Source organism: Chenopodium quinoa, unplaced genomic scaffold (assembly GCF_001683475.1).
Source record: "Chenopodium quinoa cultivar QQ74 unplaced genomic scaffold, ASM168347v1, whole genome shotgun sequence".
Lineage (NCBI taxonomy): Eukaryota > Viridiplantae > Streptophyta > Magnoliopsida > Caryophyllales > Amaranthaceae > Chenopodium > Chenopodium quinoa.
In genome coordinates, this window is record NW_018745448.1 from 9,938,628 (window position 1) to 9,950,811 (window position 12,184).

The 12,184-nt window shown below is 29.2% G+C and overlaps 1 protein-coding gene across 1 annotated transcript; it reads right to left on the reverse strand.

Annotated features, from left to right (window-relative positions):
• Nucleotides 1-8,410: 8,410 nt before the first annotated feature.
• On the reverse strand, nt 8,411-10,594 carry LOC110713784 (protein FAR1-RELATED SEQUENCE 5-like). Its single transcript, XM_021892227.1, has 3 exons — nt 10,331-10,594; nt 8,731-9,708; nt 8,411-8,668 (listed from the first exon to the last, which is right to left on the reverse strand). Exons 1-3 carry the CDS (start codon nt 10,592-10,594, stop codon nt 8,411-8,413), a joined length of 1,500 nt encoding a protein of 499 aa, XP_021747919.1.
• Between the last annotated feature and the right edge of the window lie 1,590 nt (nt 10,595-12,184).

Here is a 12,184-nt window from a genome sequence, read left to right on the forward strand (position 1 = left end):
ATTGTAGGTGTTACTTATTTAATAATAGAGTTACTTATTGCATTATATTTGTTATCTTTTAAGTTGTTGACAAATTTTCAATGTATCAGTATTTTTCATGTGTTTTATATAGTTTATTATTTTGTGGTTACTTAATCACATAATAGTTACTTATAAATTTCATAGGTATTACTTTTTGAGTTGCTGAGTATTACTGTGTTTTTGTTTTTGTTAATAGTTGAAAATTAAAAGGTTACTTATATGTTTTATAGGGATTACTTAAACGTTTTATAGGGGTTACTTAAATGTATCATAGGGGTTACTTATAAGTTACATAGGGGTTACTTATAAGTTTTATAGAGGTTACTTATATGTTTAATAGGATTTGTATACTTTTATATTAGTTTGTATTTATTAAATTTTTGTGTTTCATTTTTAATTTTACTAAGTAATGTGTATATGTTTAATAGATATTGGAAGTCAAGGAGTTGATCAATTTGAGGGAAGGATCCCTATGGATAGTTCTTCTGGTGTTTTAGAAGAAACAGGTGCTTCAAAGTTGTCATCTGCTTCTGCTGAAAAAGATTTTGTTCCTGTTACAGAAGATTCAGAAAAGGAAGCTTCAAATAAAGACATTCATGATGAAAATGATAAAAATAGTACTAATGGAGACAAAGGGCATATCAAAGATGTTTGGACAGACCCTATATCTTCTGTTTGTCCTAAAGCTTCTTAGATTAATCCCAATAAAAATGAGTTAGTTCGATTGAATACTATTGGAGGAGGGCCTTTTGTAGTTCAATCTGACGAAGAAGAAGATGTGAAACCAAATAAAAGGAGAAGGAAGATGATTATGGATGATGATGAAGAGGATGTCAAGCCGGTTCCTTCAAGAAGGCCTGTAAGATCTTCAAAAGCTCGTTCGGAACTTGATGAAGTTGTGAATGTTGAAGATGATGGGTACTTGTTCTTATTTTCTTAACTGATATTTTTTATAATTTTAATACTCATTATATTAATAATAATTTTAAGTCATATTGTTAAAAATAATAGGATTTACTCATTAGCATTAGAATGATTACTTATTTGTATGGTAGTGGTTACTTATAAAGTTTAAAGGGGTTACTTATTACGTATTACTCTTAAGTGTTATACAGTTTACTTATTATTGTTATAGGTGTTACTTTTAATATAATTTGTATTACTTGTTTCTGTATCCTGTGTTTACTTGTTGTTATATATTGTGGTTACTTTATACTATAACCTGTGTTTACTTTTTATTTTATCTTGTCTGTTTACTTTATAAGTCATTTAAAGGTTACTTATATGTTACATATTGGTTACTTTTACAGTTGTTGATTAATATTTCTTGTTTTCTAAGATGATGTTGTTACTTTTCATGTTTAATTTCTGTATTTTTTATTCTTTTATATGTTTTATTTCTGTTTCTTTATTATTATTCCCTTTTTACAGGAATTATTTATATTTTTTGTTGTGTTTTTGTAGGGATGAACTTGAAGTACATGCTAGGTGTTTACCTAAAGGTTTTGTTGATTTAATGGGTGAGTTGACAACTAAACAATTGCAAGCTATTGAGGATATTGGTTTTGGAAGTCTATCGCAGATTCGGATGAGTGAATTTCCAAAAGATATGATTAGATGGTTGTGTAGGTGTTTTGTTCCTAGCAGTCGTATGTTTGTTATGCCATCGGGTGAGATGTTTCAGCTAACTGCTTGTGATGTACATGATGTGTTATAGATTCCAATTGGACCATTACGTGTTCCAGTTTCAAAGAAAAATTGTGATAATGAGTTGAAGAATTCTTGGAAGAATTTGTATGGAGGTAAAAAGCGTGAAGTTACTGTTCCTTTGTTACACGCTGTAATGAAAAATGATGAGGGTATGTTAGAGGGCAATGATGAATTCAAAAAATGTTTTGTCATGTATGCAATGGTAACTCTTTTTACGCCAACGACCAATAGGACTGCTGATTTGAAGTTGGTTTTGGCTTTGAATGATGTTAGTAAGATTCGACAATATAATTGGTGCCAATTTGTTTTGGATGATTTGGCTGATAAATTATCTGGTTATTCCTCAACATAGAATACGTAGCTGGCTGTGTGTTGTTTCTACAAATATGTTACTTTCATAGGTTGCAATTTAGGGGAAACATTATGCCTTCTACTGTGCCTTTGATTAAACACTGGTCAGATGAAGATGTAAAGAATAGGTTGAGTCAGGAAGCTGGAGTGTATGGTAATGCACATGTTGACAAAGTAACATATCCTGTTACTAAGTTGTTGAACAAGGGTTCTAGTTCGGAAGAAAAAGAAAAGGATGTTTCTGAAAATTTAATTGCTTTTCATCCTCCTACTTCTGGTGTCCAGCCTTCTACTTCTGATGTGCATCCCTCTACTGTTCAAGCAACTTCCACTTCTGCTGCAGCTGCTAATATTTCTGTCACTGATTTTCCTTGGGTTGTGACTTTTGATCTTCCTGAAGGTCTTAAGTCAAATGAAGAAATTCATCATACATCTAAGAATGTGAGTACAATTTTCTTAAAGTTCTATTTACTTTATAGCAATTACTTTATATTCTCATAGGGGTTATTTAGTAGAGGTTATAAAGGTTATTTCTCAAGTATTATACAGATTACTTATAAGTGTTTGAAGTGTTACTTATTAAGTTTATATGTGTTACTTAATACTAAAATATCAATTACTTAATTGTGTGAGAGGGGTTACTTAATAGTATATTATCAATTACTTAATATTGTAAGAGGTGTTACTTAATAGTATTCAATGGATTACTTAATGGTATATTACCAATTACTTCATAGTTTGAGAGGGGTTACTTATTAAAGGTTGTAGGTGTTACTTCTTTACTGTATAAGTGTTCCAGGTGTATTATGTAGGTATTACTTTATATTAAAAAGTTAAAATACTTATCAGTTTTTCCTATGTTTACTTGTTGTTATATATTGGTGTTATTTATTCTTTTATGTTGGTGTTACATATTTTATATAGGGATTACATAATATTAAAAAGTGGTGTTACTTGTTTTTTTTCCTGTGGTTACTTTTTTATTTATTTGAAGTTACTTGGTAGTTTATTTGTGGTTACTTCTTGTTATATGCTGGAGTTATATATTTTTTTCCTTAGTTTTTTCATTTTTTTTCCAGGATGTTGAGGAGAATTATCTATTGATGAATAGAGACATGAAACTTCTAACATATCAATTTTAGAAGTATGTGAATTTCATAAAGAATCAATCTGAAGCTGTGAAGTTGGATTCAAAACTTCCAGAAAAAGAACGGTCTCCTGTGTTGTCACAGTTGGATCCAATATTCAATGATTCAAAGTTTTGGAATCAAATTGATAGGATCACTGAACATGCACTTGCAATGAAGAAATTGCAAGAAGAAATGCCTTCATTTGAGCTTTTTTCTTACACAAATCCTGATTTGGAAACACCTATATCACCATTGCGTGTTAGTAAGGAAATTTTCACTGAACTTGTTTCTTAAAAAGTACCTGATATAAGTGAAGGTTTGGGTGTTGTTGATCCTGATTTAGTTGTTCGGGAAGTGTTGAATTCAACTAATCAACAAGAGAATGATGATAATGTTAATGAGGTTATTGAAATTGAAAATGAACATGACAATGTTGCTGGTGGTCCTACTGTTTCATTTACTGCTCCTGCATCTTCCTTGGCACAAGCTCCCGCTATTGGTAAGCCTTCTTTTGTAATTGGTGGTGATGTTCTTGAAATTGCACCCGGTGTTTCTCAGCCTTCCTTGGCACCTACTGTTTCTCATCCTTCTTTGGCACCTACTGTTTCTGTGCCTTTCTCAACACCTGTACCTTTGGTTTCTGCCGGTGGTGTTCGTGAGGTTTCACGTACTGTTTCGCTGCCTTCCTCAGCACCTTTCTTCGCACCTGTAAGTTCGGTTTCTGCCGGTGGTTTCGTGAGGTTGCACCTACTGTTTCGCTGTCTTCCTCAGCACCTGCTTCTGCGCCTGTAGGTGTTGTTTCAAAGGATAAACCTGAAAACCAAGAAGTAAGTTCTTCTGGCAAACCGAAGGGGAGGTTGAGGAAAGCTCCTACTCAGAAGGAACCTACAACCAAAGCTCCTGAGGAAGGTGCTAGGAAGAAGGCAAGAAAACCAAGGAAGGAAGTGATTACTGCTAGTATTGTTGGTCACACACCAGAGGAATCATTAGAGATATTGAAACAGATTCATGCTGGTGATGATGGTGAGGAGTCTTCTGATAATAGTGGATCTTCTAGTAGTTCTGCAGAGCATTTAATTTGTAATATTTACTCTGGTACTGCTGGTGGTTATAAATTACAGTTATTATCAAGGTTTTTAAGGGTTAAGAACCCAAAAGTTAAGAAGATGAAGAGTATTAGACTTGCTGTTGCTGATTATTGTTTTGCTGAAAACTATGATGGTGTTGACAATATGTAAGTGCTTTATTGCTCTTTGATTTATTATTTATTATAAGTTACTAATAAGAGTTATATGTTTTACTTATTAAAGTTTATATGGTTTACTTATAATTATTTTTAGGATTACTTATACAGTTTATTTTTGTTATTCATTAAAGTTTAAGCTGTTACTTTATAAGGCTTATACAGATTACTTATAAGAATAATAAGGATTACTTATAATTGTTATAGGTGTTACTTATTAAGTTTTATATGTGTTACTTAATATAAAAATACCAATTACTTAATTGTTGTTAAGGGATTACTCAAAGATATTCAATGGATTACTTAATACCAATTAGTTTATGGTTTACTTTATGATATTATAGAAATTACTTAATAGTATAATAGGGGTTACTTATAAGAGTTTATTGTTTACTTATAAAGTTTAAAGGAATTACTTATAAAGTTTAAAGGGGATACTTATAAACTTTAAAGTTGATATTTATTAGTTAGAGTTTAAGGGTTTACTTATAAAGTTTAAAGGGATTACTTACAAAGTTAAAAGTGGTTACTTATTAACTTAAAAGTGGTTACTTCTTAATTAGATTTTAAAGGTTTACTTTAAAAGTTTAAAGAGAATTTTTTATAAAGTTTAGGGGATTACTTATTTAATTTAAAGGGGATATTTATAAACTTTAAAGTTTTTACTTATTAGTTTGAGAAGAGTTACTTAATAAATGATGTAGGTGTTACTCTTAAGTTTAATACAGATACTTATTAGTGTTATAGGTTGTTACTTTTTAAGTATTATAAACATTACTTATAAGTGTTATAGGTGTTACTTATTAAATTTTTGTCTGTTACTTAATATAAAAATAACAGTTACTTCATTGTTGTTAAGTGATTACTTAAAGATATTCAATGCATTACTTAATACCAGTTATTTTATGGATTACTTATTCATACTATAGTGATTACTCATGTAAGCCTATTTGTTACTAATTCTATTTTTTTGAAACAGGGAAACTTTAGTTTTTTTTCTGAATTTTATAATCTGCCTCGTGAAGAACTGATGTCATTGGTTGGTGAAGAGTTTATTTCAAGCCGTGTTATGGACTGTTTTTTTATTTTGCTGAATTACTTGGAGGTGCAAATAAATGATGATGGTATCAAGGTTTATTTTGGTGGAGAATTTTTGGTAATTGACTTATGATCTCTGTTTATTTTATGTTATTTAATATTTGTTTTTCTTATTTCAATTGTTTTATTTTGTTAGTATCCTTTATTGCGTTTTATATATACTGGAGAAGGAAGTGCTGATGAATTAGAAGTTTTTGGGGCTTGGGATCATTGGCTTCAATCTGTTCAAACAATGGAGTTTCTAGATGCTTTGCTGGTAATTATCATTGGCTTGATAAATTTACTTTATGTAGATTTTCTATGCAATTTTTAATAGTTATGGAAATTGATTTTGTATATATATATATATTTTTTTATACAGATTTTCATTCCAATTTACTATGGGAATTACTATTCTGTTGTTGTGATAAATTTTTATACCAACACTGTTGATTATTTGGACAACCAAAGGTATTATATTGGTGTTGGAAGGAATTGTACTAAGACTTTTGATGCTCATCATGCATATTATTATACAATCACTTGGCACTTGGTATATATTTTTATTTAGTATTTAGTTAAATTTAATGTGTACTTTTATTTTGTTGTTCTGATATTTTTTTTTTCAATAATTCACAGAGACTTCTAATGTCAAAATACCTGGTTAGGAAGAACCATGATCAAGGTCAGCAAGTTGTTGAATTTGAAATTCGAATGCTACAACTTGATTCTCAAGCTTGTCCAAAGAATACAGATTGTGGGGTTTTCTGTCTGTATCATTGTATATCATATGAAGGGGAAGATTTTTATTGTAAAAACTTAACAAAGGTAATTTTTTATGATCCTAGTTTTTTGTTTACTTATATTTTTATTTATAACTAATTTATGACTTTGATTTGTTTTGTATTTTTAGGCACTTGAACGACGTCGATATCGTGCTGAAATATGTGCTTCACTGGTTTTGTGCAACTTAAACCAATTAAGGGATGAGATTCTTAATAAGGTTCAGAATTTTGCTGATAATAACAAGGAATTATATGAAGAATTTATGATTAATGATGAGATTGATCGTCAAGAAAAAGCTTCTATTGCAGAAAAAGAAGCTAAGAAAAGTGCAGAATTGAAGGCAGAAGAAGAGTCATTTAAAGAGGGTGAACAAAAGAACCAAAACAAGTACCAAGCTTCTAAAAAAGCTACCACTAGCAGAAAGTAAGAATTAGTTTTACATTATGTCAATATTTCTAGATTGAACATAGTTTATGTTTTTTTTTTATTTAAGAACAAAGATTCTATATGGTTATTTGAACAAAGTTTTTGTTTTTTTTATATAAATAGTTGATTATTTTGCTTTTACAATTTTTGAGTCATATTGTTAACAAATAATAGGTGTTACTGATTTAGCATTACAATTATTACTTATTTATATTATATTGGTTGATTATGTAAGTCTATTTGTTACTTATAAGAGTTTATTGTTTACTTATAAAATTTAAAGGAATTACTTATAAAGTTTAAGAGACTACTTGTAAAGTTTAAAAAGGATACTTTTAAACTTTAAAGTGGTTACTTATTAGTTAGAGTTTAAGGGTTTACTTATAAAGTTTAAAGGGATTACTTGTAAAGTTATATGGATTACTTGTAAAGTTTAAATGGGATACTTATAAACTTTAAAGTGGTTATTTATTTATTAGAATTTAAGGGTTTACTTACAAAGTTTAAAGGGATTTTTTTATAAAGTTAAAGGGATTACTTATTTAGTTTAAAGAGGATACTTATAAACTTTAAAGTTGTTACTTATTAGTTTTAGAGGGATTACTTAATAAATGATGTAGGTGTTACTCTTAAGTTTAATACAGATTACTTATTAGTGTTATAGGTGTTACTTATAAGTGTTACTTGTAAGTCTATTTGTTACTTATAAGAGTTTATTGTTTACTTATAAAATTTACAGGAATTACTTATAAAGTTTAAGAGATTACTTGTAAAGTTTTAAAAGGATACTTTTAAACTTTAAAGTGGTTACTTATTAGTTAGAGTTTTAGGGTTTACTTATAAAGTTTAAATGGATTACTTGTAAAGTTATATGGATTAATTGTAAAGTTTAAATGGGATACTTATAAACTTAAAAGTGGTTATTTATTAATTAGAGTTTAAGGGTTTACTTACAAAGTTTAAAGGGATTTTTTTTATAAAGTTAAAGGGATTACTTATTTAGTTTAAAGGGGATACTTATAAACTTTAAAGTTGTTACTTATTAATTTTAGAGGGATTACTTAATAAATGATGTAGGTTTTACTCTTAAGTTTAATAAAGATTACTTATTAGTGTTATAAGTGTTACTTATAAGTGTTTCAAGTGTTAATTATTATTAAGGTTAATCATTATTAAGGCTTATGAAGTTTTATATGTGTTACTTAATATAAAAATATTAGTTACTTAATTGTTGTTAAAGGATTACTTAAATATATTAAATGGATTACTTAATACCAGTTACTTTATGGATTACTTATTCAGATTATAGTGATTATTCATGTAAGCCTATTTGTTACTTATCCTATTTTTTATGTGTTAAGAGTTATAGGATTTACTTATAAAGTGTAAAGGGTTTACTTACAGGAATTACTTAAAGAGTTTAAAGGTTTACTTTATGTTAATATAGCAATTACTTAATATTATAATGAGGTTACTTTTTAGCATTAGAAGCATTACTTTATATTTTCATATGGTTCTTAAAAGCATTTGAGTGTATACTTAATAATATGGGTTACTTAATATTATATCATAATAAAGTAAGGTATGATATTTAAATATAGAAACATAGTTTATAATAAGGTCTGAAATTTAAATATAGAAACATAAATATCCTATCATAAAGAACTTAAAATAACTTTGGATTTTGTATTGGAGTGATTGTTCCAAATTCTCTTGTATCTCCCTTTGCTGTCATTGCTTTTGTTTTTTTCTTGTTTCCTTGCTTTCCTTTCTCAAAATGTCCTTTTATTCTCTTGCTTCTTCCCTTGGTGTTTTCTCTTTCTGGATCCATAACAGTAGGAATTTGTTCTTCTGTTTCTGTTGTTGGAGTAGTGTTTTTTTGCTGCATTGATTCTGCTTCTTGACTTGCTGCATCTTGTTCTTCCTGCAATAAAACAATGATTATTTTTGGTGCATTGGTATGTTTAATTAATACTACTGGTTTACCTTTTCCAATCCGTTTCTTATTTCATCTGCTAGTATATCAAGTTTTTTAAACTCTGACTCTATTAAATTTTTGGTCTCTAGGTGTTGTTGGCATTTCAAAATCAGATTGTAGCCTTTTCTTACCATAATTTGTCTCCATGGAATGTATTTTATGGGAATTCTTTCATTTGCTGATTCTTCATCCCTTCTTCTCCATACATGTGCCTTTGCATATTTTGTCCACCTCATTATGATATATCTGTCTGGTATTTTGGTGATTGAATGCTGTTGTAACATCTGGATACAGTGATAGCATAACCACCCAACTTCTTCAAAATTTTTGCATGAACAAGCTATGCTGCTGTCTGCCATGTTGAATGTAACTTTTTGCTTTGAAGCTTCATTATTCTCTAATTTCACTTCATAAAAGAAGTAACCTTGAGTTTGATATTGAAGATTTGTTACGCATCCAATTGAAAATTCAAATTCTGTTTCAAAATATCTGAATATGGTTTGTGTGTAGACCTCTGCTGCATGCTTTATCATTCCATAGAACGGTAAATTTGAAGTTGGTTTAGAATTGGAACATTTGAAATCTGCATCAAATTCATTGTTCCTCCACCTAGTCACTGTTTGTTTAAATATCTTGAAAAAATCAGTCAAGCTTGTGTTCTTGTTTGCCTTGAAACCTACAACATTATTTGCACTTTCACTTCTTTGAGAAGAGAGTATTCCTGCTGAAAAAAAGTCTTTACTGAGAGCAGTGCACCATTTTTCTTTCAAGCTGTATAATCTTTTGAACCATCTATTATTTTCTAGCTTGTAAGTAGTTATCATGATTGTCCAACAATGCTCAAACTCTTCTTCTGTTACACAACCTGTTAGACACTTATTAAAAGCATCTTTAAAAGTTGTGTCTCTTTTTAGTGCTCCAAATCTTGACACTGCATTCTTAATTAGATGCCATATGCAAAGTCTGTGTCTTGAGTGTGGGAAAACCTGCATTTAATATTTTGTTATTTTTTTTTTGAATTTATATTCCTTATGCAAAGTCTGTTATTTTGATTGTTACTTATTGTTTTTAATAGTGTTACTCATTTCATTATAAAGTTAACTTAACAGTTTAATAGGGTTACTTATTGCATAATAAGGATTACTTATTGCCCTATAAAGGATTACTTCTTGAACTATAAAGGTTACTTATTGCATTATACTGATTACTTTTTCATTGTAATAAAGTTACTTTTTGCTCTATAAGGTTATTTATTAAATTTAATAAGATTTTATACTGAATACTATGGTGTTACTTATATATTCTGACATATGTGTTACTTATGTTGTATAATAGGGGTTACTTTTGTATTTTAATGTAGTTACTTATTTGCAAAACATATATATTAATAACTAATTAATATTTTGAGGGGGTTTACTTAATAGTATTATATGGATTACTTAATGGTATATAACTAATTACTTAATAGTATATAACTAATTACTTAATAGTATATAACTAATTACTTAATAGTATAAAAGGTTTTAATTAATAGTATTATAATAGCAATTACTGAATAATATGAAAAGTGTTACTTTATATAAAAAAACAGGGAAAATGTAAATTTACCTTTTGAATTGCAACTGACATGGCCAAGTCTTGGTCGGTAAAAATTGAGGCTGGCTCACTTCCACCAACTGATTTCTTAAAAGTAGATAATACCCACTCAAATGTTTCTATTTTCTCATCAGCAATAAAAGCACAACCAAACATTACATTTTTCCAATGACTGTTGACACCCACAATTGGCGCACAAATAAGATTATATTTGTTCGTCCTATATGTGGTGTCAAAAATAGTAACATCTCCATAAATATCAAAATCTTCTTTCATTTCTGAGTCCCTCTAGAAAATGACAGTAAGTCTATTTGTTTTTTCTCCTATCTTGAATCTGAAAAAGAAATCTGGTTCCTCTGATTGTCTTTGATTTAATATGTCTATGACAGTTTGTGCATCACCTCCTTCGATCTCCATAATTTTCTTTCTTGTTATGTAATTAAAATGATCTTTCATTGTGTGTGCTAATACATTTTCACCACCAGCTTCATAAGCCATTAAACGATAAGATTCTGCTGGTCTTAGTCCACTTTCAGCTATTATATCTATAATTTTGCCTTATCTTCTGTTATTTTTCTCTCTGATCTTTGTAAATGCTGCCATTCTCTTCTTGTCAGTTCATGATTGTGTTGCATGACATGTTCTTCTACTTCAAACATACCTTCTTTATTCTTTTTTGCTCTGATGAATGCTTTGCAACCAGTTCTGGTGATTGGAACTTGCCTTTTCTTCTTCTATTTTTGTCCAGGAATAGGAATAGGAGTTTTATGGTTCTTTGGTTTTACTCTGAAACCTTCTTTTGAACAAACAAAATCTTTTCCTCTTACTTTTTTAGGTTCTGTTTGTGTGTATCTTGTTGTTGATTGTCTTACACCAAATCCAATCACAAAAGCATGTTTTTTATATTCTTCAAAAATTTCTTCTAAAGTTGCAGCAGTAAATCCAACAAGGCTCCCTGTATAATCTATTTCATGTTGTTCTGCATATCTGGCATCATCTGTTAAGGTGCTTCCACTTAAATCTGTAAAAACAAATTAATTATTGTATTATACGGGTTACCCTTAAAGTGTAACTGTGTTACTTATTGTGCAATATAAATTACTTATTGCGCAATAGGGATTACTAATTGTTTAACAGGAATTAGTTATTGCATTATAGTGATTACTTTTCCACTGTGATTGGGTTACTTATTATATAACAGGGATTATTTTTTTGCATTATAGTGATTACTTTTCTAATTTAGAAGGTTACTTATTTTGTGATATGAGTTACTTATTGTTTTTTAGGGGCTTCACACTGTAATAGGGTTACTTATTGCATTATAGGGGTTACCCTTAAAGTGTATCAGGGTTACTTATTGTGCAATAGAAATTACTTATTGCGCAATAGGGATTACTAATTGTTTAACAGGGTTTACTTATTGCATTATAGTGATTACTTTTCCACTATGATAGGGTTACTTATTATACAACATGGATTATTTTTTGCACTATAGTGATTAAATTTCTAATTTAGAAGGGTTACTTATTGAGTGATATGAGTTACTTGTTGCATTATAGGGTTTACTTTCATACTGTAATAAGGTTACTTATTGCATTATAGGGTTTACATATTGCATTATAGGGGTTTACCTTCACATTGTAATACCTCTCTACTTTAAAAGGGTTACTTATTGTGTGATAGGGGTTACTTATTGTTTTTTAGGGGTTTACACCACTACTACAATTGTTGCAAAATCCAACGATCTTAACAACAACGTGTCAACAAGGAACCGTTATATTAAGTAGCTTTAAAAATATACTATAATGTATGACAACTCTCCTTCTTGAACCATTGTTATAAGTTGATATCTTTAACAACGAATTA

What these genes read in the sequence shown, in the direction of transcription:
- LOC110713784 (XM_021892227.1), bottom strand. Translation starts at nt 10,594, where the DNA reads ATGAAAGAAGATTTTGATATTTATGGAGATGTTACTATTTTTGACACC. An exon ending in TGTCAGTTGCAATTCAAAAG is followed by an intron (nt 9,709 to 10,330) that starts GTAAATTTACAT and finishes TATTAAATGCAG; the next exon opens with GTTTTCCCACACTCAAGACA. An exon ending in TAAGAAACGGATTGGAAAAG is followed by an intron (nt 8,669 to 8,730) that starts GTAAACCAGTAG and finishes GTTTTATTGCAG; the next exon opens with GAAGAACAAGATGCAGCAAG.